This window comes from Orcinus orca, chromosome 11 (genome assembly GCF_937001465.1).
Source record: "Orcinus orca chromosome 11, mOrcOrc1.1, whole genome shotgun sequence".
NCBI classification, from domain to species: Eukaryota; Metazoa; Chordata; class Mammalia; order Artiodactyla; family Delphinidae; genus Orcinus; species Orcinus orca.
This window is the reverse complement of record NC_064569.1, coordinates 41,341,552-41,369,097: the sequence shown is the minus strand read 5'-3', so window position 1 is coordinate 41,369,097 and position 27,546 is coordinate 41,341,552. Positions and strand designations below refer to the sequence as shown.

The 27,546-nt window shown below is 47.6% G+C and overlaps 2 protein-coding genes across 5 annotated transcripts in view; both read left to right on the top strand.

Annotated features, from left to right (window-relative positions):
* The first annotated feature begins 106 nt into the window (after nucleotides 1–106).
* On the top strand, nucleotides 107–20,335 carry CELA1 (chymotrypsin like elastase 1). 3 transcript variants are annotated; one of them, XR_007470026.1, is made up of 10 exons: nucleotides 107–5,184; nucleotides 5,873–5,955; nucleotides 6,866–7,018; nucleotides 7,112–7,212; nucleotides 8,227–8,352; nucleotides 9,112–9,248; nucleotides 11,256–11,401; nucleotides 19,293–19,442; nucleotides 19,585–19,670; nucleotides 20,181–20,335. XR_007470026.1 is itself a non-coding variant. In XM_049694135.1 (9 exons), the coding sequence occupies exons 1-9, from the start codon at nucleotides 5,145–5,147 to the stop codon at nucleotides 20,196–20,198; spliced, it is 954 nt and encodes a 317-aa protein (XP_049550092.1). In that variant the 5' UTR covers nucleotides 107–5,144; the 3' UTR covers nucleotides 20,199–20,335. The 3 variants fall into 3 exon arrangements, 1 of the variants encoding a protein (XP_049550092.1); XR_007470027.1 differs by lacking the exons at nucleotides 19,585–19,670; nucleotides 20,181–20,335 and adding an exon at nucleotides 13,428–13,509 and having other exon boundaries at nucleotides 19,293–19,413; XM_049694135.1 differs by lacking the exon at nucleotides 19,585–19,670.
* A 4,372-nt stretch (nucleotides 20,336–24,707) lies between these two features.
* The window catches only part of BIN2 (bridging integrator 2), a 33,443-nt gene continuing 30,604 nt past the window's right edge, over nucleotides 24,708–27,546 (top strand). The window contains exon 1 of one of the 2 annotated variants that reach the window (XM_004274312.4): nucleotides 24,708–24,861. In XM_004274312.4, coding sequence (XP_004274360.1) covers nucleotides 24,781–24,861 — 81 coding nt within the window. In that variant the 5' untranslated portion in view covers nucleotides 24,708–24,780. The remainder of the gene's footprint in view (nucleotides 24,862–27,546) is intronic. The other variant, XM_033436269.2, reaches the window with a different exon arrangement.

The following is a 27,546-nucleotide window of genomic DNA, read 5'->3' as shown; positions in this document are numbered from 1 at the left end:
GTTTGGAGGATCAGTTGATTCAAGCTGTGAAGAATCACACACGTCTGAAAAGTTCTGTCACAGCCACTGTCTCGTCTCCAAATATCCTCTGGCCCCCCAGTTTAGCCTCCACGCTGTGTCAAGCACATGTAGACATGAGGAGATAATAAGGCTCTTCCCCCATGGAACTCACACTTCAGCTGGGAAAACAGAGAGGTAAGCAAGTCATGCCAAGGAGATGTTCAGAGATGTGCTACATGACTTAGAACAATTCTTAGGGAAGCCTCACAAAGTTGGTGACATTTGACCTTAGACCTCAAAGGATGGATCCTCAGGTAGGAAGAGCTCAGTAAGCAAAGGTCTCAAGTGTGAGAAAAGTCGCAGAGGGACAACAGTACATGTGGATGCAGGGAACCAGGAGGACTGAAGGGTGGGGGCGCAGTGAATGTAGAAGCTAGAAGGTCAGGACCACGCTATGGCTTTCATGAGCCCTAGGCACTTGTGCCTTCATTAAAAAAGTGGTAAAGAGTATGTTTTACAACTGCATTGATATAACAACGAATATAATCCAGGATGATAGTATTCTGATTTTAAAAGAAACTGAAACATTTTTGTGGGCCTAAAAAGTATTGTGGGAGCTTCCCTGGTGGTGCAGTGGTTGAGAGTCCGCCTACCGATGCAAGGGACACGGGTTCGTGCCCCAGTCTGGGAAGATCCCATATGCCGCGGAGCGGCTGGGCCCGTGAGCCATGGCCACTGAGCCTGTGCGTCTGGAGCCTGTGCTCCGCAACGGGAGAGGCCACGACAGTGATAGGTCTGTGTACAGCAAAAAAAAAAAAAAAGTATTGTGGGCCTCAGGCACTGTACCTGCTGTGCTTACTGGGTTAGTCGGCCCTGTAGAACAGTGGCTTGGGGCCCAACTGAAAAGGCTTTGAATGCCATGCTAATAAGTCCAGTAAATCCTAGGGAGCCTTAGTCCTCAACTCCAATCTTAGCCCTACTCTTGGTTGCATTCAACATCCAAACATTTACCAGGCACTGTTTGTTTGCTATTTATCCTAATATCGCTCATACTCTCTATAGCGTCACTCAAGAGCTCTCCAGCCCGATCTCACGACGCATGCCCAACTGAGGAGCCCTGCTGTGGTGCTCAGTTTCCTCACCCCGACCACACAGCAGCAGAGCATCTCGCAAGGGTGGTCAGCTAAGGGTAACCCACGGGGACTGAGAGATGCAGCAGGTTTGGGGGTGAAGGGAGGACTAGGGAAGAGAGGTGCTCAAGGAGAGGGAGAGGGCACGAACAGGGAGGTGGGAGGACTCAAGAAACCAGCTTCTTGGCCTCCCCTTAGCCGAGGATGGCCTTGCCCTAACCCCACATCTGCACTATTAAAATCCACCCCTCTGACCATTCTCAGGCTAACCTAAAACCTTAAGTCCTGCTTAAAATCTTTTTTATTTATTTATTTATTTTTGGTCGCGTCGGGTCTTCGTTGCTGCACGCGGACTTTCTCTAGTTGCGGCGAGCGGGGGCTACTCTTCGTTGCGGTGCGCGGGCTTCTCGTTGCAGTGGCTTCTCGTTGCAGAGCATGGGCTCTAGGCGTGCAGGCTTCAGGAGTTGTGGTTCACGGGCTCAGTAGTTGTGACTCACAGGCTTAGTTGCTCGGCAGCATGTGGGATCTTCCCAGACCAGGGCTCGAACCCGTGTCCCCTGCATTGGCAGGTGGATTTTTAACCACTGCGCCACCAGGGACGCCCAAGTCTTGTTTAAAATCTTGATGCTAACTAGGCCTGTGTTACTATCTCCTGGCTCCAGGAACCTCTCTCCCCTTAGCCCTGCGTGGCTCATCTCCTCTGGGGATCTATTTCCCACTTGAAGAGTATTGGCGCCATTGCCCAAAATGGATAAATGTCCCAGAATATATTCTTATTTTTAATTACAAAAATAAGGGACTTCCCTGGCAGTCCAGCGGTTAAGACTCCTCACCTCCAATGCAGGGGACACGGGTTCGATCCCTGGTCGGGGAGCTGAGATCCTGCAAGCCATGTGATATGGCCGAAAAATTACGAAAAAAGAAAAAGTGAAATTGATCCTCACGACACTGCCATACCTATTGATTCATTCTCTAGAAGTAGTAACTTCTAGAAAAGTAATAATTTCCAGGTATAAACCTTCTCTACCCTTTTTCTATGAATATACATAATATATAAAGACACACACACAGAGTACCATATTGTTTGAAACTTGATGTCTTCATTTAATATACCAAGGACATCTTTTCATGTCAGGTCATTTAAGTCTAACTCATTCTTTTTAAAAGCTGGATAGTATTGGGATTCCTTGGTGGTGAAGCCCTGGTGGTTCGATCCCTGGTCCGGGAAGATTCCACATGCCGTGCAGCAACAAAGCCTGTGCGCCACAACTACTGAGCCTGTGCTCTAGAGCCCACGAGCCACAACTACTGAAGGCCGTGCTCCTAGAGCACATGCTCCACAACAAGAGAAGCCACCGCAATGAGAAGCCCGTGTACTGCAACGAAGAGTAGACCCCGCTCACCGCAACCAGAGAAAGCCCGCACGCAGCAACGAAGACCCAATGCAGCCAAAATTAAAACCAAATAAATAAATAAATTTATTTTTTTTAAAAGCTGGGTAGTATTCCTTAATATGATTAAACCCAATTTCTCTAACCTTCCCCTATTGATGAATACTTGAGTTTTTCCCAATTTTGCGACAAACTTTATGACAAACTACACAAAGTTTGGTGACAGACTACACTAGAACCCACATCGTTGTACATTTATTTTTGTGCCCGTGTTTATTTCAAAAGGATACATTCCTCTTGGAAAATACGCAGTGCCTCAGAATGAAAGCCAAAGCCCTCCTCTACACCTCACCCTAAGAGGAGGAAAAGAGTCTGACCAGCGTGGGAGATGAGGCTGGGTGTGTAGATTACTCAATGGCTTGGGAGCATTGAGTGCAATCCTAAACAGTTTGGTTTTTAAGCAAATACAGATAAGGCTTCGCCAAGGGTGCAGCGATGGATGTGATATTGACCCTGCGCTCAAGGGCTCACTTTGGAGTCTGTGATGTGGAGGGGTAACCTTTAAGAGGCCCTTGAGCCTCCCCTTGGACTCCTGATCCTGGGGGCTAGAGCTGTCTCCCTATTCTCCAGAGGAGGCCACGGGGTGTGGGGGTGGGGGAGCGGGTGGAGAATGACAAAGGAGGCCCGGATTCCCCAGCCAGCTCAACTCTTCCCCCACCCCCCCACCCCCGGGGTCTCCTTTGGGTTAGAATGTTGGGGGTGGGGCTGGAGAGGGAGCCCTTAGTGCAATTCCCACCCATCACCCCCCACACCCCCCCCCCCAGCTCAAGGACCTGAAAAGGTGACCGTCTGTACGGAACTCCTTCCTCAGCCTTTTCCAGGCCTCTCCCACACCTGCAGGCTTGAAACTTGAATTCTGGAGTGTCTAGGCAACAAAAGCCCCCAGGTGAACTGGCATACTTTCCTGCCTGCCTCCCCCTGGGCTTACGGCTTCTCTCAGCCTAAGTCCACCCACAGTCCTTGCTCTGGGACCTCCCAACCCAAAGTTCTCTGCCCACCGCAAGGTCCGCGGCACCTCCCTCCATCCCCCTCTCCTGACTCCGATGGCCAGAGCCTCTCATCTCCTGCAGGACACTCCTGCCCTGCTCTCCACCCTCATAGCACGCAGACTAGCTCCCTATCCTGAGGGCTTCCTCTTCTCACCGACACTCTCCTTCCCTGGGAGCTCTCTTTTATCTGCTCTCCAGATGAGTCTCCCCAAACCTGTTTCCTAGTGAAGCAAGAGGGAAGGGGGCAGAGCACAACCTTTGAAAGAATGACATAGCCCAGAGGACACGACATAAACTTATTAGAACCAAATGGGTCCAAGATGGCAGACAAGTCGACTTCCACTAGACCTCGAGCCTCAGGATACGTTCGTTGTAACACATCAAGCTAAATGACACACCCACAGGTGCCATGACAGTTCCAAGACCAACCATAAGGATCAAAAAGTGGGCGGTGGCCCAATTCCTGGAAATCCCCGCCCCTTCCTAAAATCGTTGGAATACTCCTCCTACTCATTAGCCTATGAAATTACCCACTCCTATAAAAACTGACAACCCCATACTCTGGGGCCTTTCTCGCCTTCTGAGAAGGCCCATGCTCTGTCTGTGGAGAGTGTTTCTCTCTAAATAAATCCACTTCTTACCTATCACTTTATCTCTCACTGAATCCTTTCTGCAATAAGACATCGAGAACCTGAGCTTCATTAAGTCCTGAAACCAGGTGTGTGATTTCAGTTGGCAGACTGTGGGTTTTGGCCGGGTTCGAGGCCCAGCCGCATGGGTTCAAGTCCCAACCCGTGGTGCACGGTTTCTTCCATCAGAATTCTCTCCACTGCAGCTACGCTGCTTTTGTCTCCTTGCACCTACACCACTGTCTGCGTCCTGGGGGCGCGTGCCGTTTCCCTCTTTGCTGTCTCCTCTTTCTTCTTGCTCTCCTTGCACACTTCTCTCCTCCAGCCCCCCATGCCTCCAAACCCTGGTGCACAGGGTAGGTCTCTGCACTGACAGTGCCCCCGAGGGCAGTGAGACGGTGGCAGGCTACCAGCAAGCGGAGCATCCCAAGGGAAATGCCAGTCCTGGCTCTCCATCTAATTTCTTTTTTTATATATATTTTTTTAACATCTTTATTGGAGTATAATTGCTTTACAATGGTGTGTTAGTTTCTGCTGTATAACAAAGTGAATCAGTTATACATATACATATGTTCCCATATCTCTTCCCTCTTGCGTCTCCCTCCCTCCCTCCCTCCCTCCGTCCCTATCCCACCCCTCCAGGCGGTCACAAAGCACCGAGCTGATCTCGCTGTGCTGTTCCATCTTATTGCTGAAAAAGACTTAGTTGGATGCTTTTCAGCTGAAAGAGATGATTAATTCAGCCCTGACCTTGTTCTGTCTTTGTTCATAGACAAATTCTTTTACTTAAAAAGAAACCTTTTCATTTGTGTTTCCATTATCACCTGTGATTTCCCCTGCCTTCCAAATGGCCCTGCCAGTTGACAGGAAGGTCAGCAAAGCTGCTGATAAGCGGAGATTAAAGAGGGCTTGTGGCAAGGGGGCAGTGGTCTACTTGCTGGCAACATGCTGCGCTTGCTGGTGTTCACCACGCTGGTCCTTCATGGTAAGTGGGTCATCTGGCTGGAGTTCTGTAGGGAGGGAGGTCGAGCAGGAGGGTTGGAAAGCTTTCCTTAAGCCCAGGTCTGCTCTCTATCCCAGGATGGGAAGGAGACCCTGCCTGTGAGTCTAGCGAAAACTTTATTCTCCTGGAGCCCATGATAGAAAAGGTCGGGGGCCTCTGCTTGAAAGTCCCCTGAGCCATGAAGCAGAGAGAAGCCTCTTCCAGAGCCCTGGGCTCCCCCACCAACCCCACTGACAGGAAGACATCCTCAGCGGGCATCTGGTGGCATGTGCACTGCTGTCCCTGCCCCCTGGAGAATCCCGCCAAAGCACTGTGTGTGGGAGGGGGAGGGTGGGGTCAGGGGTGGGGGGTAGGGAGCGGGGAGTCACCTCAGGCCAAGGGTGACCCTAAGCAAGGCTGAGACCATGAGGAACCTCTGGGGCCTGGCACGGCAGTGTGAGATGGGTCCTCGTAACATGCCAAGGTTCTGGGGACACGTAGGGGAAGCAGGAAAGCAGAAGGCACTTAGACTTATCTGCTTTCAAAAGGGGCTCAGAGAACTCACAGCCGGGCCCCTCATTTGCTAGGGAGGAACTGTGCGTTTGCAGACAAAGCACAACTGCCACCCGCCCTCCCACCCTGAGCTGACCCCATGCTTAGTCATCACTCACTTTTCTTCTGCCCCACAAAGGACATAGTGCCCAGGACTTTCCAGAAACCAACTCCCGGGTAGTTGGAGGGACTGAGGCCCGGAGGCATTCTTGGCCCTCTCAGGTGGGTGTTCCTTCACAGCCCCAGACTGCCAACGAAATAAGAGTTGCCCGTGTCCTGATATGCAATATTATGTATGTTTGTGTATATCCTTATCAACAGGAAGCTCTCCAGCCGCCTGGATTCTAGCTTTAAAAGATGAATGGGACGAGGCTTAGGAATTTTTTTCTAAGTGCAAAAGGCTTGGAGGAAAGGATTTAAACACCAACCACACTCACTCTCCCAGGCACACACCCAAACACAAACCACATTTACACTCCCAGCAATACCTCTTGTGCCACACTAGCAAGACTGTGTGCCAGACCCACACCTCAGACTCTACACACCTTCACACACACACACACACACACACACACACACACACACACCCCACTCCACGCAATTCGTGTCACACATGCAAACACACCTCTGCCCCCAAATGGAGCACGTTGCTCGTTTGGCTATTTAAAGAGTTTCCACTTTCAAAACAGGGCAGCTAGGCTGTGATTTAAGCAATTCTAAAAGTGTAAAACTGGCAAATTCACTGGTGAATAGCCATACTTTGAGAGAAATCACTGCGATTAGAATTAAATTCAATTTACAGAAGTTTGTGCCCCAATTTTCAGGGGTAGAGCTATTGTGTGATATGAGGCAATGAAGGAGGAGGAATGAACTGATAAAAATGAATACTCCGGTGGTGTTTCTAAGTATCTGCTGGGGTGAGGGGACAGGGTGTATCTTCAAAACTTCGGAGGGGAGTTCTGGGGACCTAAGTTTGTGGCTTAGGTGATGGAGCAATTCCATGGCTACATTTCCTTCCCAAGAGGGAATGGAGGTAGAAGGACCTGGGTTCCTGGCCCTTTGCAATAATATAGGGTAACGATGCTGAATGCACTGTGTGTGTATGTCTTTACTCCCCCTTCCATGTACACAGCAAACATCACCAAATGACGGAACACTCTTTTCTGCTGGTCCCAAGGGCATCTACACGCCCCTTCTCACCACTACTCCAGGTAGCCTCAACAGCAAAAGGTCAAATGAAAACAATTCGCCATCTCTAGCCCAGAAAGTTGGAGAATGTTTTGAGGTATGGCAGGAGTTTAAGGAGGTAACACATGGCTGGGATCAATGCCTTTCAAGAATCACCAACCTATCCCTCTTTTCTTCTCTCCCCATCTAGATTTCCCTCCAGTACCAGTCTGGAGGTTCCTGGTTTCACATCTGTGGAGGGACCCTCATCAGACGGAACTGGGTGATGACAGCTGCTCACTGTGTGGACAAGTGAGAAAAACAAAGACCAGCTTTTCTGAGCCCCTGGGAGGGGAAGAGTCTGGTCCTTCTGGAGGAATATGTATGTTTGACCGCTCAGGGCAAGACTTTAAGGAGGTGTTGGGGGGCCTGCGGGGAGGTAGTAGGATATAATGGAAAGTACAAACTATAATGTCAGGCAAACTCAGGTTCACCTCCTGTCCCAGCTTCTTCTAGCTATGTGAACTTGGATGGCTTACTTAGCTCTCCAAGCTCTCCCTCCCTTATCTCTACCTACTTGGTAGAATTATTGTGAGAATTAGGTAGGTAAATATTTAAGTGCCTAGTCAACGCCTGACTGGTAACCATTTTTTCATGTTTATCGTGAGCAGTGGTTCTTAAATTTGAGCGTAGATCAGAATCACCTGCAGGGCACAGATTGCTGGGCCCAGCCCAGTAGAGTTTCTGATAGGAAGGTCCAGGTTGAGGCCTGATAATCTGCATTTCTAACAAGTTTCCAGGTTATATTGATGCTGCTGGTACAGGGACCATGCTTTAAGAACTACTGGTCTAGGACTTCCAGTGGTTAAGGCGCCATGCTTCCAGTGCAGGGGCCACGGGTTCAATCCCTGGTCGGGGGGTACTAAGATCCCGCATGCCATGTGGTGTGGACAAAAAATTTTTAAAACAAAAGAACTACTGGTCTAGAAGTTTATATGTCCCTCGAAACCCCTCTATGGGCCGAGAGCCATTATTTCATTTATGCTCAGCCCACCTCTCCCAAGTTATGAGATATTCAGCCTCTGATGTTTAGCTTAGTAAATTGGGAACATGAAGTTGATGGTAGTTTTTGTCACTTCCACAGGTTAGCAAATTGGGGATGGGAGGGTTGGTTACTTCCTCATCTTCCAGGGTCTTCCATCCTTCCACTGCCTGGGCCAGATAAGAGGGATTCCTGTCCTAAAGATGAGATGTAAGATGGCTTCCCAACTTTTCTCTAAGAGGGGAAAAAGAACGATCACTCAGGGCTCCCCTCTCTCCCTCCAGACAAATGAGCTTCCGTGTGGTGGTTGGAGACCACAACCTGAGCCAGAACGATGGCACCGAGCAGTACGTGAGAGTGCAGAGGATCAAGGTGCATCCCCACTGGAACAGCAATAATGTGGCTGCAGGGTAGGGGCAAGGCGGGGCTAGCCTGGGGCTGGGAGGTGGAGGGCTGACTGGCCAGCCATGGGGTCTTGGCTTCCTTCACATTAATCCAGGAGGACTCTGAGAATTAAGATGTTGGAGGACTTGAGAATGTTTGAAGATCTTTGGGGATTTGTTTGATCTACGCTGGTTTGCATGATTGGATCCCCTGAATCTCCTCTGCAGAGTTTAATGTTCCTGTTTTTATTGTTAGTTATTATTCATTTTATGGAATAGACTCCATCAGCAAAAGTAGATTTCTTAAAATGAATCTCACAATGAGAAAAGTCCTGCAAGACTGAGCTGTAAACTTTTGGAAAGGAAGTAGTTAAGATGGTAGCCAATTCTATAGCGTGGGTTCAAGTAATTCGGATATTTCTGCAGAGCATTTGACATCTTTCTCCTCTGAGAACTCTTCTCTGCTACGAAGATCAAAACACTCTGCTCCTTTCCGAGTCCCCATTCACAACGAAAGAAGCGAGCTCCACTCCCCGCTGGGTTGCAGACCAGAGCTAGGCGGCAATGCTGAGACCTCACCAGCAGGGGCTGCTGTTAAACGTAGAATATCCTACAATCCAAATGCGTAGTTCCTCGAATTTGAGTCTTGGCGAGTCAGTCCCCTCCTTCTTTGAAGTCATTGGTTTCCAATTCCATGGGCACACAAGGCTTAGGGAGGGCTTGTCCCTATGCTGACTTAAAGGAAGGCCTGGTCCTGCAAGCGAGCGGTCTCCTTTCCTCCCGCAGCTATGACATCGCCCTGCTGCGCCTGGCCCAGAACGTTACCCTCAACAGCTATGTCCAGCTGGGTGTTCTGCCAAAGGAGGGAACCATCCTGACTAACAACAGCCCCTGCTACATCACAGGTTGGGGCAGGACCATGAGTAAGTCGCCTACATTGGCACCATCCACCACATGGATCTTGATTAGGTAGCTGAGCTTCTGGGGCACTTTTTCTGTGGTCCTAGGTGTTCAGAGCCAAAGACCAGGAACCAGAGATAAAATAACTGGTTCATGAAATCAAGCTAAGAACAAGCCATGGAATAGTCAAGTCAGAAATTCTCAGATTCTTATAACCAAAAAAAAAAAAAAAAAAAAGATAGACACCTTACCTCAGAGAGTATTTTGTTACCAGCCTCTCATTTTATACATAAGGAAACTGAGGCCCAAAGAAATTAAAGACCTTAAAAAAAAAAAAAAAAGAAAGAAATTAAAGACCTTGTTCAAGATCACATGACCAGGGAATTCCCTGGTGGTCCAGCGGTTAAGACTCTGCGCTCCCATTGCAGGGGGCCAGGTTCGATCCCTAGTCAGGGAACATAGATCGGGCACGGCACAACTAAGAGCCTGTATGCTGCAACTAAAAGATGACGCATGCCGCAACTAAAAGATACTGCATGCCGTAACTAAAAGATGCCTCATGCCGCAAAGAAGATCTCTCACACGGCAACAAAGATCCCATGTGCTGCAAGTGAGACCCAGCACAGCCAAATAAATAATTTTTTTTTTTCTGGTACGCGGGCCTCTCACTGTTGTGGCCTCTCCCGTTGCGGAGCACAGGCTTCGGACACGCAGGCTCAGCGGCCATGGCTCACGGGCCCAGCCGCTCTGCGGCATGTGGGATCTTCCCGGACCGGGGCACGAACTCGTGTCCCCTGCATCGGCAGGCGGACTCTCAGCCACTGCGCCACCAGGGAAGCCCAATAAATAAATATTTTTAAAAAAAATCACATGACTAGTTAGTAACTAGTTAGCTGGGGCCAGAAAGCAGGTATCCTGGCTTCCACCTTGGTGGTCACGACACCATTGCGCTGCCTTCATAGACAGTCTATAGGCTGTGGGCTGGAGTGAATGAGCCAGGGGTGGCTGCAGGTCCAGAGGAGTCGAGGCAGAGGAGGCCTCAGCTTCTTCCGGTCAATCATGGGAAGATTTCTGGAAGGAAAAGTCATTAGATGACATGGAAAGGTGGGAGAGGCTATGAGCAGAGATAGTTAACAAGGGTAGAGACAGCAGGCCTGGCACAGAAGGCTGTCAGCCATCAGACAGGATCTGAGCTCTGGAGGGGAGGCAAGGCCTTGCTGGGAGCAGCCAGTGTACTGGGGAAACCTGGGGCTGAGAGAGACACATGCTTGTAATCCAGCTCTGCTCCCAGTTCACTCAATGTCATTGTAGTTCAGTTTCCTGATCTATGTATAACATGAAAGGATTGTTGTAAGTATCCAAAGAATAATTCATGTGCAAAGCCTTTGAAAAGTCAAAAAATGCAGATAGGGCTTCCCTGGTGGCGCAGTGGGTGAGAGTCCGCCTGCCGATGCAGGGGACACGGGTTTGTGTCCCGGTCTGGGAAGATCCCACATGCCGCGGAGCGGCTGGGCCCATGAGCCATGGCCGCTGAGCCTGCGCGTCCGGAGCCTGTGCTCCGCAACGGGAGAGGCCACAACAGTGAGAGGCCCGTACGCAAAAAAAAAAAAAAAACTGCAGATAAAGGAAAGCTCTTAAGAAATGGAAACAAGGGTGCATAGTCCCAGTTCTGCTTCACAGGATTTACAGTGTAAGGAGGAAGCAGGACAGATAAGTTATTAACAAATAAGACCATTCTAGTTACTTAATTAAGGTATCCATGAGATTAAAAAAAAAAAAAAGCAGGCATAGGATTAGTGGTTTGGAACCTGGGAACGTAGTCAAGGATGACTCCTTAAAGGAAGGTGCCTGTAGCTTTTATATAAAGAGAGACAAAAGGAGGATCTATGACATGCAATGGGCAGAGAAAAGGAACTTGCCCTGACCTCAGCTTTCATCAGAGCTTGGCAAGGTTTAGCCGAGTGTGGAAGGTTTTTTTTTTCCCTGGATAGCAGCTGGGGCTGACCTCCAATGCTGTGTGTCCTGTTCAGCCAATGGGCAGCTGGCCCAGACCCTGCAGCAGGCTTACCTGCCCACCGTGGACTACGCCACCTGCTCCAGCTCCTCTTACTGGGGCTCCACCGTGAAGAATACCATGGTGTGCGCTGGAGGAGACGGAGTTCACTCTGGATGCCAGGTGAACACAGGCGGGAAGTGTCAGAAGTCTCACCCCAGGCCCCTCCCCTCTCTGTTTCCCATCCCCCAGCTTTTACTCACCTACTTCACACCTACTCCCACTCCTATGTACAGACTAACCTTTGTATTCTAGCATCTGAAGGAGAATGATTCTGTGCTACTAGGTCTATATTCACAGAATCTCCAAGTTTAAAGGAACCTTAAAATTCATCTTGCCTATTACCCTCCCCCACCTCAAAAGTTTGTATGTGGCCCAACATTTGTGTGTTGGTATATGTGAGTGTTCTTTAGAAGTTATTTGTGCCCTAGATTTTTTTTTTAATAATTTTTTTTTTTTTTTTTGGCTGCGTTGGGTCTTTGTTGCTATGTGTGGGCTTTCTCTAGTTGCAGCGAGTGGAGGCTACTCTTCTTGTAGTGCATGGGCTTCTCTTGTTGCGGAACACAGGCTCTAGGCGTGCGGGCTTCAGTAGTTGTGGCTCGCGGGCTCTAGAGCACAGGCTCAGTAGTTGTGGCTCACGGGCTTAGTTGCTCTGCGGCATGTGGGATCTTCCCGGACCAGGGCTCGAACCTGTGTCCCCTGCATTGGCAGGCAGATTGTTAACCACTGCGCCACCAGGGAAGCCCCTGTGCCCTAGATTTTTAATGGCTGCCATGGGGCTAGGCCTGGAGTGGTGGTTGTAACTGTGTATAAGTTAGCTCCCCTCCCATCAACCCCAATTTTTCTTATAGCTCCTCCACCACCACCCTTTTGACCCAATATTATTGATAGCAGAATGTATACAGGTGAATATGGTAGGGGAAAGTGCACAAAATAGTTTTATAATAGTATATATATAAATCATCTTCTATTTAGACAAGATCAATCACCAATGCACCATCTTACAGATTTCTTTTTTTTTTTTTTAATTTTTATTGGCGTATAGTTGATTTACAATGTGTTAGTTTCAGGTGTACAGCAAAGTGAATCAGTTATCCATATACATTTATCCACTCTTTTTTTTTTTTTTTTTAGATTCTTTTCCCATATAAGCCATTACAGGGTACTGAGTAGAGTTCCCTGTGCTATACAGCAAGTTCTTATTAGTTATCTATTTTATATATAGTAGTGTGTATATGTCAATCCCAATCTCCCAATTTATCCCTCCCCCACCCTTATCCTCTGGTGCCCATAAGTTTGCAGATTTCTTAATGCAGTTCAACAAATATTCTTGATCATCTGCTAAATACTAGGCACTGTGTTTGATTCATCTTTGTATGAAAGATACAAAGATAAATATAAACACAGTGTCTAGTGGAAGAATGGGAAGAGCAGACATAAAACAGAACATTGTAATACAATGTGGTTAAGTGTTATAACAAAAATGTGGATAGGGTGATATGGGAGTTCAAAAGATAGGTACTTATCTCCGCCTGTTGGTGTCGGAAAAGACTTGCCTTCCCTGAGAAACTAGAGTCTGTACTGAGTCATAAAGCTTAAATAGGAGAAAGCCAGGCAAAAAAAGAGGAAAAGATATTCAGAGAGAGGGAACATGAAGAAAGGCATGGCCCAAGAACCTAGAACAATGGAGAATTATAGGGCATTCCCTACCGTTAGAGCAGAGGTCAGGGCCCACAGCCTCCAAGCCCAGCTTGCTGCCTGTTTTTACGTGGTCCATGAGCTAAGAATGTTTTTCACATTTTTTAATGGTTGGGAACAAATTAAGAAAGGCATAATATGTCATGGCACATGAAAAATATAAAATTTCAGTGTCGTTAAAAAAAACTTTTATTGGAATACGGCCTTACTTCTTCATTACGTATTGTTTATGGCTGCTTTCACGGAGTTGAACAGTTGCAAGAGAGACTGGCCTGCAAAGCCTGAGATATTTACTCTTTGGCTTTTTACAGAAAAAGTTTGCTGACCCCTGGGCTAGAACATAAACTATTACCATACTAGGGAATGTCAGGAGATGACACTGGCGACAGGTAGGAGCCACACGACTTAGGCCTTCAAATGTCATGCTTGGGGACATGAACCTTTATCTTAGGCACTGGGAAACCACTGAAGAGTTCTAAACCGGAGAACAGCATGATCAGATTTGCCTTTTAGAAGCACTCTCTGATGACAAGGTAAGCATGTTTTTTTTTTTTTTTTTTTTTTTTTTTTGCGGTACGTGCGCCTCTCACTGTTGCGGACTCTCCCGTTGTGGAGCACAGGCTCCGGACGCGCAGGCTCGGCGGCCATGGCTCACGGACCCAGCCGCTCCGTGGCATGTGGGATCTTCCCGGACCGGGGCACGAACCCGTGTCCCCTGCATCGGCAGGCGGACCCCCAACCACCGCGCCACCAGGGAAACCCTAAGCGTGTTTTTGAAGAGAGCAAAATTAGCAGGGAGACTGCTTAGGAGACTCTTGCAATTATCTAGGCAAGAAATCTGAGGGCCCGAATTAGGGCAGTGGAGAGGAGGAAGGAGGATCAAGAATGACTTCCAGGCATCTGATTTAAGTGATTTGGGGGAGGTGTTTGTTGCCTCTATGAGACAATATTTATAGGATTTTGGAGGGAAGGTTGAGTCTGACAAGTTGAGTCTGAGATCCCAGTGGGACATTCAGTTATAGTTAACTGGTAAGAAACTATATATAAAGAGAGTGGAGCCTGAAGGAGAAAGCTAGGTTAGAGATAAGCTTAACGGGAAATGAGATCCCTCAAAGTCCCCCAGCCCCCATCCCCACCTCCCCCAGGGAAAAGTGGTAGAATGAGGAAAAAAAAAAAAAGTGAGCTGGGGGGAAGAACTGTGATAACATAAATATTTGAGTGCTTCAGAGATAGTTGGAGGACAAAGGACCCGTAAGGATCTAAAAAAGAGATAAGAGAAAAGCATAGTAAATAAAGGTTTCACAAAATCTCAGGAAATACTGATAGATCATCACATCGTATACGTTGCAGCCAGGAGCCGCGGCGGATAACTGAAAGTGGCTACTTCCACAGTTGACGCGTCACTGGTAACTACAGCTAGAGCAGTTTCAGTGGAGTGGTGAGGGCAGAAGCTTGATTGAAGGGTAAGGAATGAAGAGGCAACACTGGGTCATTTGTAGAGATGTGGATGGACCTAGAGTCTGTCATACAGGGTGAAGTAAGTCAGAAAGAGAAAAACAAATATCGTATATTAACACATATATGTGGAATCTAGAAAAATGGTACAGATGAACCTATTTGCAGAGGAGGAATAGAGACGCAGATGTGTGGACATGGGGCAGGGGGCAGGGAAGGGGCGGGGGGGATGAATTGGTAGATTAGGTTTGACATAAATGCACTACCATGTGTAAAATAGATAGCTAGTGGGAACCTGCTCTATGGCACAGGGAGCTCAACCCAGTGCTCTGTGATGACCTAGATGGGTGGGATGGGGGGGGGGAGGTCCAAGAGGGAGGGATATATGTATACATATAGCTGATTCACTTCGTTGTACAGCAGAAACTAACTCATCATTGTAAAGCAATTACACTCCAATTTAAAAGAAAGAAAGAAAGAAACATAGCAAAGAACGTAGAATACTCTTTCAAGAATCTTGGATGAAAGTGAGGAATTTTACAAGTCTGGTAGCTTTAAGGAGGATGACAGTCATGGAGGGGGTGGATCTTTTAAGAGGGAAGAAAATTAAGTGTGTTTCTGGGCAGAGAGGAAAGGATCCTGTAGAGCTGGAGAGAGGGAAAAAATGGATGACACAAGATCCCGGAGGAGAAGGAAGAAATGAACCAAGAGCACAGGTGGAGCTGGCCTTGAACAGAAGAGGGATACAAAAATGTGCATGGACATGAAAGAGAGTGCAGGCTGGGTAGCTGGAAGTTGACAGGTGTTCTGCAATCTTGCTTCTATTTACTCATGAACTAGGAGTCAGATTAAATGCTGAAAATGAAGGGACAAGGGTTGTTTGTGTCTGGACTGATTAAGATGAATGGGTTTAGAAAGACTGGCCCATGATGTTACTGTATAGGCTGAGGTTGGAGACCATGCAATAATCATAATGGATATATGATTCACTCCATTCAAAGATCTAGTTGTAGTGAATGGATTAATCCAGGGCTGGGTTTTCATGCATTATTGGGACATAAAGACAAGATCGCAGATCAAATGCAAGCTCCAAGCTAGGTGGAGAAGGAGGCTGGTAGGCTGGCTGAAATAGTAGAATCAAAGATTAAAGGATTTTTTATGTGTTTGTTTTAAAGATTTTTTTTTTTTTTTTTGATGTGGACCATTTTTAAAGTCGTCACTGAGTTTGCTACAGTATTGCTTTTGTTTTATGTTTTGGCCCTTTGGCCGCAGGGCATGTGAGGTCCTGGCTCCCCAACCAGGGATCGAACCCACACCCCTGCCCCCGCACTGGAAGGCTAAGTCCCAACCACTGGAAGGCTAAGTCCCAACCACTGGACCGCCAGGGAAGTCCCTAAAGGGTTTTTTTTTGTGTAAGCATTTAGAACTACGGAAGTAAGGTGAGCAACTCATCCCAATTTTCCCAGGACTTCCCCAGTGTCAAATGAAAACAAAACAAAACCACACAGCCTAAAAGTTGAGAGTTATGTTTTATTCAGTGATCTTACTAAGGACTATAGCCCGGGAGACAGCCTCTCAGACAGCTCTGAGCAACTGTTCCAAAGAGGTAAGGGAAGGAGCCAGGGTATATTAGAGTTTTTGCTGAAAAAAAAACATGGAGACAACCATCAAAGATTACTGCTAATAACAAGAAACAGACATTTCAAGTGAATGATTTTAGTGTTTTTCTGTGTATGGGAAGATGCAAGACTCTGGGCTTACAGAAATCATTCCTTTGATATGCATCGCAACTATCTAGGGCCAGTATCATTTTTCTCCATCCTGAAATCCCCTCAGGATATGGAAGGTGGCTGCAGTGGCTGGTGGCTTGATGACAGGCAACATTCCTTGTTTCCCAGAATGGAAGGCAAAATTCTTTGTTTACTGACATGGCAGGCAACATTTTTTGTCCACACCAGTGTCAAAACTTAGAAGTCCTATATCCTGGGAACCCTACCTGCAACTTGGGGCAAAAAAAAAAAAAAAAAAAGATGAACACATAAGTCAAGCTCTTACAGGTCCTCACCAGCCACCTTCACCTACAACCTCTTAAGGTTTAACCTTTCTGAGTTTAATTCACTTTGCTCTCTCTCAAGGCCTTGAACTCTGAAAAACAAGAGTACTTTTCTTCTTGCTGCCACTCCAGATAGGCAATTCTCTGAAGCGATTGTGTCACCAGGTCTCTTCCCACTGGAATTTCCCAAATATTGTGTCTTTGTTTTCTGGGCTTTCAGATTTCTGGGTCCCAGCCCTTTTCCTCAGAGTGGATTCACTAAGCCCCTCTCACCTCAATCCACCGTCTCCCACCGAGCTCTTTCCCAGCTCTTCCTTCTGCCCTGATATCCTCAGCCACACCCCCCATCGCTACAGTCTTTGTTTCTTTTCAGGTCAATTAGCATAAGAAAATCGTATGATATACAATTCAATTACCTTCCATTCCTCTAGCTTAGAAATACTATCAAACCCCTATTAGAATTTGAGTGGAAGATATTTAAACTGTTTTGTTTTGTGTTGAGTACAATAGTCTAAAGGAAGCATCTTCTTTTCCTAAACATAGTTGGGATGGGGTACAGCTATTTCCTTTTTAAAAGAGTTATCCGCAATTTGAACTTTTGGTCTCTTTCCCTAGTTCTTCTTTTTTTAAGTTTTAATTTTTATTGAAGCTATGTGTATTAAACTGCGTAAGGTGGCCAGTAAAACTGTGAGGCCTAATAGTGGGAAAGAACAGTCATAGTGTTCTTTCTACCACCTCAAGCTCTCCCTCCCTAGAGGGGACCACTTTCAACTCTTCAGCTGATTTCTTTCAGTGTCTACTTCCACCTCTCTAAAAGCATATACTTATATTGCCACTTAATTTTTCAGCTCAGGCATTATGCAAGGTGTGCAACCTCTCTTCCTTTTACACATATATACTTGCCCCCAGCATGAACTTTTCTATCTGCACCCACAACCTCCCCAAATAATTTTGGTTAAATTAACATTTAGTATTTATTATGATTATGTAAAATGATATTCCCTGCATAATTTTGTTTTCCCTGGGGTTAATAATTGTCTTTTTAAATTTGCATAATGTATACTCAATTTATCACCAGTTCAGCCCCAAACTCTCCACTAATTTATAAGTGACCTATTTTATCTTCTCTTGTTCTGTATCTTGGTATGGGTCTATCTGCATTCATTTTGAGGGACATTTAGTGGGTTTCTTCATTCTGGAAACTCCAGATCTTTGCTTCTGAAAATGTTTATTTATTGATCATTTCCTCCCCTCCATTTTTATTTTCTCTTTCTAGAATTTCCATTATTCACACATCTACCTCCTAAATTGGTCCTCTTATTTTCATATTTTCTCTCTATATATTTTGTCCGCTTTATCTCCTAACCCAGTCTTTCATTTCTACTATCATAATTTCCAAAGGCTCTTTTTGTTTTCTGAATGCTCTAATAGCTTGCTGTTCTTGTATCATGGATGCAATATTAATCATAGTTTTGTTGTTTATATTCTTCTCCCTGCATAATCTTGGTTGCCTTCATTTTTTATTTCTTTGTTTTGATCTTTATTTATTTATTTTAATAAGGAGGTTTTAATTTTTTAAATTTATTTATTTTTAAATTTATTTTATTTTTGCCTGCATTGGGTCTTTGTTGCTGCACACGGGCTTTCTCTAGTTGCGGTGAGCGGGGGCTACTCTTTGTTGCGGTGCGCGGGCTTCTCATTGCAGTGGCTTTTCTTACTGCGGAGCACGGGCTCTAGGCGTGCGGGCTTCAGTAGTTGTGGCTCACGGGGCTCTAGAGCGCAGGCTGAGTAGTTGTGGCACACGGGCTTAGTTGCTCTGCAGCATGTGGGATCTTCCTGGACCAGGGCTCGAACATGTGTCCCCTGCATTGGCAGGCGATCCTTAACCACTGCGCCACCAGGGAAGCCCCTTGATCTTTATAATTGAGGCTTTCTTCAGATGTTTGGTCATCCTTGACCATATGCTCTTATTTCAGAGTCAGACAGTGAAGAGCTGATAGGTAGCTCTGAGCCTTAGGTGGTGTTCATCTATAGTGAACTGCTTTGTCAGGGGATCTGGCTAGGCCATTTCATTGGGGGACTTACAATGTTAGTATCTTTAGATCTTCCCTCTTGTGCTGATCAGATTCTCCAAAGAAATATCTTCCAATTTAATGTCTGGAATCACAGAACTGACATTCTGGGAACTGAGTAAGGAAACGAGTGTCAAGGTCACAGTCTGTAAACTCCGGTTTGTCTGATTCTAAGCCCGAGCACGTAACCACTACCCAATACATCACTTTCTCTTCTCTTTACGCCGGTTTAGTTTAACATGGTTTGACTACCTACCCTGTGTCTAAAGGCTAAGTCTAATTAGACCCGTTGGTCTGAATGCTGGGGATAAATAAATCATTAGAACAACTTATTCCCCTCACCCCAGGTTCAATTTAAGTCAGTAACAGCTATTGAGCCTAAGATGTTCAAAGTTCTATGCTAGCATCGTGGAGAGGAAAATATCAGTAAGATGCAGTTCCTGTCTCAAGAAGCTCACAGATAAGCGTGGGAGATAGAAACAAATTATGAAACCAAAACACAAGGCAGAACATGACATGAGTGCTACAAAAGAAAGGAAGAAGTGCTATGGTCGTTTAGAAAGGAAGAGGAGGTTCATCTTGATTGAGGGGATATGAAGGAAGTGGGGATCTTAATTGGAGCTTTTAAACAGTACAGGATTGTACAAAGAGATGGGGGTGGGTGGGTGTAAGCAGAAACAAAGGCCCAAAGATCAAAAGATGTGGCGTTTTAGGACACTGCTTCTCCTCTCCACAGGGTGATTCTGGGGGTCCCCTTCATTGCTTGGTGAATGGCCAGTACACTGTCCACGGTGTGACCAGCTTCGTGTCCAGCCTGGGCTGTAATGTCTCCAGGAAGCCCACAGTCTTCACTCGGGTCTCTGCTTACATCTCTTGGATAAATAACGTGAGTCCTCTCAAATGATGGTTTGAAATAGGGTTACCTGGAGACCCAAGCACTGGCTGGGTTGGGGAGCAAAAGTTAAGCAGGGGAAGCCATCCTCTTCCTCACCGCATTCAAATGTTTACTCCTTTCCCTTCCTCCGTAGTGTACTTTCGCTCGATAACGTTGCCGTCCTGAGTTCCACTTCACATACCCACTAAGAATGCTTCACTGTACTGTTTACTGCTTAGGGTAAGGTGGGTGGTGGCAACAGCAGATCTGAACCAGGTACATATCAGTGCTGTCCAAAGTCAAAGCCAAGGGGAAAATGGCTTCCCTCTCCTGGGCGAGGGAAGAGGCACTAACCTTCTCCTCCACCAGTTCTTTCTAAGGGCATCATGGGAATTTGCTCTACCCTTTGCCAAGAGGTTTTACCACCTTAAACAATGCTTGAGGGTTAGGTGAGACTATACCTACACTGACCTGGTGGTAGAGCCTCACACCTATACCCTCCAGTCTTCAAACACTTTCTGGAGTCTTGTGGCATGAACCTTGACTCACAACCGATTCAAGGTCTGCCCTTGACACTAAGTCTTGAGTACGTGCCTATAACACTGAATTGCCCTGACACAGCTGAGAACTACTTCCTGCCCCCCCCCCCCATAAACCCAGTACAGGGCCATGCTCAACTGGGAGCCCTGAAGGGAAAAGAAAGGAGGTGGGCAGAAGTTACTGACTGGATATAACCGGTTTTTCGTTCAGGTCACTGCCAACAACTGAACATTTTCTTGGGTCCAACGGCCTTCCCAAGATGATTCTTAGATCCACAGCAGGACTTGAGGCCATCCAGGAAAAACCATTCTAACAGACTACTGAGCCAGATGCAGAAATGCAAATAAAATTGAATATATATATTACCCTGTGTCTTTTTTTTTTTTTGCAGTACGCGGGCCTCTCACTGTTGTGGCCTCTCCCGTTGCGGAGCACAGGCTCCGGATGCACAGGCTCAGCAGCCATGGCTCACGGGCCCAGCCGCCCCACGGCATGTGGGATCCTCCCGGACCGGGGCACGAACCCATGTCCCCTGCATCAGCAGGCGGACTCCCAACCACTGCGCCATCAGGGAAGCCCCCTGTGTCTTTTTATTTGTAATTAAGCCCTCTAGTGGAAATGCAGTTACAGGGCCTGAGTTGGATTTCACCACATTTCTGGGCTCGTTCTTCCATTTGCTGCCATCTCTATCAGTTCACAAACTAAGCCAAGTGAGAGTGGTCTTACATTGTCCTTTTTGGATTATGTTAGGACCTACTCATCCATTAATCTGCCCATCTGTCCCTCCTCCCAAACATATTTGCTATAGTCAAAGGCACAGAAGGCTTTAAAATGTTCCTGAGTGACGAAATGTGCCCTGACTCTCCCAAGTAGACTGTAGGCTTGTCCTTCTTTTGTTTCTCCCTTCAGTGCCTAGAACAGTGTTCACCCCAAGGTTCTGAGTCATGGCAACTACAAGGATACACTAAAGATAGGAATACAGGATTAGGTGGTAGGTCAGATGCCAGCAGACAACGTAAGTGACAAATTAGAAAGGAGACAGAGAGGAAAGAATAGAAAAAAGGAGAAAAGAAGATAAGGAACAAAGAAAGGAAAGGGTTGAGGGGAAAATAATATGTGGTCTCAAACTAAGTATGAGTCAGCACTTCAAGGCTGGACAAAAATAAGCAACAGATCCGGGGTTCTATAAACCACAGAGAACTGGGAAGCTGATAATTCTGTCCTATCCTGGCCAGGGCTCAGTCTGTTAGAGTGGCCTGTGATAGAGTGAAGAAGGAACTGAAAGGAGAAGGCTAAGAGGGTGACAAGTAGCTTTTCATAGTGATCGCTGAGGACCAGACAAGAGGTACCGGGAGAGTTAACATTACAGCAGGAGAAACTGGCTAAGACCAGTCTTGCAATTTATAGGCTGCTGTGTCAGCAGAGGCCTCTAGAACGGTGTATACACCAAAAGAAGCTGGGCTAGACAGGACACCTTTATTCCCAACTCACAATTCACTGCCACTGAGGAACTGGGTAACCTTGGGCAAGTCACCAGCCCTTTCTGTTACTCAGTTTCCCTACCTAGTTAACTTCTAAAGATGTTTCCTGCTCTAATAATACTATATGATTTGGTGACGACCAATTTCAGTTCCCAAGGGATTGGCACTGAAGACGGTTTCTTAGGAAGCAGTGGCTGGGCTGCACTGCTGAGGATTCCTGACAGTGACCCAGGTATCAGCCTCCTTCTGCTAGTGACACACCTGTTGTCATCGCCATCTCTCCTCAGTGTTCCCACAGCACCACAGTCCTCCCACTTGCCCCCACTTCTCCCCACCCACCGTGAAGTCCTTCCATTTTCTTCACTTTGCCTCTTCTAGACCATCCCCACAGCTAGCGTTATAACAGAATAAACCCTAATGACCTATTACCTGAAATTTTTGTATCCATTTCTAGAAATGAATTAAGCACATAACATTATAAACATCTGATTAACAACCTACCTCAACTTCCAGACATTAAGCATCTTGAAGTCAGGGATCACATTTTATTTATTTATTTATTTATTTGCGGTACGCGGGCTTCTCACTGTTGTGGCCTCCCCCGTTGCAGAGCACAGGCTCCGGACGCGCAGGCTCAGCGGCCATGGCTCACGGGCCCAGCCGCTCCGCGGCATGTGGGATCTTCCCAGACCAGGGCACGAACCCGTGACCCCTGCATTGGCAGGCAGACTCCCAACCACTGCGCCACCAGGAAAGCCCAGGGATCACATTTTTAAAATTTATTCTTGGCTTCCCCAACACTCAGCAATGCCTGTCACATGGTTGACCCTGAGTGCAATATGCCTTTTTGGGGGAATGACCTGAAAAACTAGCAGAGAAGGCCCTCCAATTTTGTCTCAGACCTCCAGCTTCCCTCGCCAGTTCTTAGGAAGTGTATTTTGTCCCTCTTCCTTTCTTTCGGGGCATTTTACTTGTACTATAAAATCCTTGAGTGAGCAGCTCCTCCAAACCCAGAGTCCTAATTCCCAGCTATCCCCTCAAACATGTCAGGGAGTTACTTTCTTTTCTTTTCTTTCTTTTTTTTTTTTAAAATGTGGTCCTCTCTGCATTAGAAATTAAGTTGAGTTTTATTTTAATTAATTAATTAATTTATTTTTGGCTGCTTTGGGTCTTCGTTGCTGCGTGCAGGCTTTCTCTAGTTGCAGTGAGCAGGGGCTACTCTTCGTTGCGGCGCGCAGGCTTCTCATTGCGGTGGCTTCTCTTGTTGTGGCGTGTGGGCTTCAGTAGTTGTGGCATGGGCTCAGTGGTTGTGGCGTATGGGCTTAGTTGCTCCGCGGCACGTGGGATCTTCCCGGATCAGGGCTCGAACCCGTCCCCTGCGTTGGCAGTGGGATTCTTAACCACTGTGCCACCAGGGAAGTCCCAGGGAGTAACTCATTTGGAGACCTACTACCTAGAGAAGAAACTGTTATAATCTGAGCAGTCCCATCCCAAGTTACACAATTGATATCTTCTCTCCATCTAGTACACTGTACTAGTTCCTCCAGCTAGAAAAATCTGCTCCCCACCCCCAGCAAGGCTTCCATACCTTCATCCTCAGCCTTTTTTCAATAAAGGTCCTCTCCTTTCCTAAGCATCCTTGTTTCTACTTCTAGCTCAGTTGTTCCTCCCTTTCAGGTCCAGATGTGGAGTTCTGTCCCCTTTGCTCAGCCTACCCCTATCAGATCTAGGTTTAGAGCTGTGAGTGAAAGAATGTTGCCTGCCGTATCAGTAAACAAAGGATGTTGCAGCCATCAAGCCATCACACTACAGCACCCCCTCCCCCAGTGGTGAGCCCTGAGGGAACTCAGGATAGAAACAGGATACTGACCATCAAGCCATCAGCCACTGAAGCCACCCCCAGCCCCAACAGTTTACCCTGAGGAGACTCAGGATGAGAAAACACAGCGTACTGGCCCCAGATAGCTGAGGTGCATATCAAAGGAGTGATTTCAGTGAGCCCAGACTCTTGCATCTTCCCACAAACAGAAAAGTGCCAAATTCCTTAACTTGAGATATCTGGTTTTCTTTAATTAACCATAATCTTTTGATGTTCTGACAACCTGGTCTTTGTTGCAAGAACTCCTACATATCCTGGCTCCTCCCTTACCTCTTCCCGGCAGTCTCAGAGCTACTTGAGAGACCGTGTCCCACGCTTAAGTCCTCGGTTTTGTCCGCCAAATAAAACGCAATTCTCAACTTTTAGATTGTGCTTTTTTTTTTTTTTTTTTTCAGTTGACAGAGCCAACCTCCTCTCTGGTAGAGGGTTTCCATCTTTAAAAACTGCACCCCGGAGTAAGAAACTTTACTTGGTGACCCAGTACACACACCCATGTAAGTCAAACCCGTTTTCCCATACAACATTCTTTTTATTTATTTATTTATTTATGGCTGTGTTGGGTCTTCATTGCTGCGCTCAGGCTTTCTCTAGGGCATTGAGCGGGGTCTACTCTTCCCAAGCGGTGCATGGGCTTCTCATTGCGGTGCCTTCTCTTGCTGTGGAGCACGGGCTTCAGTAGTTGTGGCACATGGGGCTCAGCAGTTGTGGCTCACCAGCTCTAGAGAGCAGGCTCAGTAGTTGTGGCGCACGGGTTTAGTTGCTCCGCAGCATGGGGGATCTTCCCGGTCCAGGGCTCAAACCCGGGCTCGAACCCGTGTCCCCTGCTTTGGCAGGCGGACTCTCAACCACTGCGCCACCAGAGAAGTCCCTTATACAACCCTCTTGCTGAGTGGAAATCACAGTATTTTCTACCCCCTTGTTTCAGTTATCCCCCACCCCACACACACTCCCGCTAATCGGTTACAGCTAATTTGGCTCTCGGGGAACACTGAGTCTTGGCGCACGTTCGCAAACTCTTCAACGGGGCTGGTGTTCCTCTATCTCAGGGCCGGAGGGTTTGGAGAGCCGCCTGAGGGCAGGCCCGCCTTTCCCGCCTCCTGGGAACAGGCGCAGGCGCAGCCCCCGCCTGAGCCCCACAGGTGCCCCATTGGCCCCTCCCCGGGCCGCACCCGGGAGCCGGATGGGCTTCGGGGGAGGGCCCCGGGGCGCCACCGGCTGGGCCTCGAGTGGGCCTTGCAAGGGTCTCCGTGAGGGCTGGGCGCCCTGGGCCTCAGGCAGCCTCGGGCAGCCCAGGGTGAGCCCGGGTCGGCGGCGGGGCGGGGTGTGCGCCGCGAGGCCCGCCCGTCCGACCGGATGCGAGGCATGCCGGGAACCTCGCTTCCTCCTCAGGGGCCCAGAGAAAACCACAGGGCTCCGGGCCAGGGCCTGCTGCCCCTGGGGAGCTGGCAGGATGGCCGAGGGCAGGGCGAGCGGCGCCGCCGGCCTCTTCGCCAAGCAGGTGCAGAAAAAGTTCAGCAGGGCCCAGGAGAAGGTAGGCAGCCGGGAGCCGAGGCCGAGGCTCCACGGGGCGACCAGGGCGTGCAGGGCGCTCGGGGCCGGGAGGCTGGGCCGCCCTCAGGGGTATCCGATTGACCTCGGGAAACGCGAGCTGGGGACTGGGTTTCCATTGAAACAGGCAGATTTGAGAGAAAGCAGAGCCTTGCCTGGTCTTGGGCAGGGATGGGGGAAGCTGGGAGACGCTTCCCACGGCCTCTCTCAGGAACCTTAAACAACGCCCAAGCTGACCCAGAAAAGGGGAAAGAAAGGAACTAACGTTGGTGACTGCTGTGTAGCAAATTTTGGCCTCGCAACCCAGCGAAGGTGGTATTTTTTACAGATGATGAAATTGAAGGTTCAAAGAGGGTCATTTCCCAGAGTCATAAGACAGTACTGACCAGCTGGCCTGCCAGCGAGCATCACCCGTTAGCTGGGACCGGGAGGCCAGGAGGACTAGAGGAATTCTGCCCGATTCCCTCTGTACCTGACCCGGCCTGGCCGCGGGGTGTTGCTTAAGCTGATGTAAGCAGAAGCCCGTATCTGCTTCCTGGGCCTCGCTTTGGCGTTGGAGAGTACCCTGTTCAGGGTGGGGAAAGAGCACTCCTTTTTGCATTGCATCCTCGGGTAGCGGTGGGTGGCCCTGCTCCATCTAGGTAGGCTGTCTGTACGTCCGTCTATAACTTGCCCACCTACAGAGACGGTGTGGACGCTGCTCCACACACTTCAGTGGCATTACTGTTTCTACCCGTTCAGAGTATTTTCTTTGCTTCTAGCCTGAACCCCTGCTCTCCACCCACCAACACTCTGGTAGGTGAGATGGTAGGGGTAAATGAATAGGCTAGAAGAAAAACCGGAGGGAGAGAGCGATAAGGACCTGGGAGAGAATTTTGGTTTTCTAAGACTTTGTGGTCTTAGAAGCATTTGAATGAACACCATATGCTTAAGAATTTAAATATTTGTATCATCTTCCAAAAGCGGAGCACTAGCTTGAGTGCTGGGAAGGATTAAAGGCAGCCAGCTCTCCCAAGTGGGATTATCAACAGAGAATTGATGGAATATAGATGTAGTGCCTGTGTTTAAGAGGCTCACAGTGGAAGGGTAGGGGGAATGTGTGTGTTTTTTCCCCCGGTCTTTGTCTGAGGAAGCTGGGGTCATGTGAAAGAGCAGAGGAAAAGGAAAAGATTTTTGTGTGGCTAGACTTTGTTACTTTACCCTAACTTCACCTTGATCATGGTTTCAGTCTCTCCAAAGGCTGTCTAGTTACAAATCTGATAGTGATCAGAGCCTGTGGGAAGGTCTAGTTAGAAGTGGTTTGTGGAGGAAAAGGAGGTACTAGAGAAGAGAAGGCCAGCTACTAGAGAAGAGAACGCCAGCTACTCTATGGGTTGGAAAAACAAAAAGAAATCGCCGAAGACCAAAAACTCGTGGATAATAGTTATGTTTAAAAGACACAGCAATTGATGTTACCTCACTCTTTCACCTGTCCTCATCTAGCCTATCAACACTACGCCCTTGCTTTAAGATTTCTTTCCTTTTTTAGCATGGGCTCCGAAGCCTCAGGTAAATAACATCCCTGCTCTGAGCTTCAGATTCTGCATCTATAAAATGAGAATTGATGTTCAGTGATTTGGAACCTTCAGTTTGGTGAGGACACCAAAGTGAGAAGGGGAGAGGGCGCCTCAAACCTCAGAGTCAAGTATTTCCCAAAAAGAGAACCAGCTGCCCAGGACACCCTGTTCTTTCTTCCTAGTCTGAACCCTGAGAAGGCAGAAAGGAGCAAACTCAAATCTGCCCTGAGGAACTCCCAGGTTGTTGCAGAAAACAAAGAGATACTCTGAACCCAGACTTAGACACAAAGGCAGACATTGAACTTCGAGCTGTACCGCTGGCACCCTAGGGGTAGTGGATGTTGCCTGGATAGAATGGGAATGGCCTAGGTTTGGGAGAAAGAGCTCAGCTCAGCCTGCCAGAGTTTTTGAGTCTTGGGAAGTTATTGAAGGCAAGATAAAGAGGGAGAATGTTATCGTCAAAAGAAAGGACTCACTGGGACACTGCAGTTTTACTATAGGCAGTTGACTGTAATCATCTGAGTAATATGTAACAACTAATGTGTCAAATATCAAGTGCCTGCTATGCACAAAGCACAGGAATATAAGAAGGACGTGATATCTCCCTTTATGGAGCCCACATTCTTGTGATATGATCTCACTTCATCTTTTCAACTCTTTGAGCATGCTATTAGTATCCCCACTTTAGAAATGAGGAAATGAGTCTCAAAAGAGATTGGCAAGTGGCAGAATTATCGCTGAAACTCAGAGGTGTCCTGCCTTAGGATCCCAATCGCAGGCTGCTCTCTTTACAAGTTTCCTGAAAAACCACTCTAACATCTGTGTCTCCCCACTTCCTCCTGTGCCTGCCCACTTCCTGCTGATCTCGAAGGAGCAAACCTAGGAGTGAAGGTCTGGGGACTGTTAAACACAATGGAGATGAAGCATTCTTGTTTTATTTTCCAGTTCCTACTCAGACTCAACAGGAGTCTGGCTTTATTGTGTTTTTACAGTACGATACATCTTCACGTTTCAAACTAATACTTTCACCATCTGTTTGTGATTTCTCTGTGGCAGACTTCTCAGATCTCCCCCAAGAAAGGGCATTCATTGTTTACCACTCGTTTGTTGGT

Excerpts from the sequence above, each read along its gene's own strand:
- CELA1 (XM_049694135.1), top strand. The coding sequence starts at position 5,145 with ATGCTGCGCTTGCTGGTGTTCACCACGCTGGTCCTTCATG. Across the intron at positions 7,019-7,111 it reads AAGTTGGAGAATGTTTTGAG|ATTTCCCTCCAGTACCAGTC; the intron begins GTATGGCAGGAG and ends CTCCCCATCTAG. Across the intron at positions 7,213-8,226 it reads GCTGCTCACTGTGTGGACAA|ACAAATGAGCTTCCGTGTGG; the intron begins GTGAGAAAAACA and ends CTCTCCCTCCAG.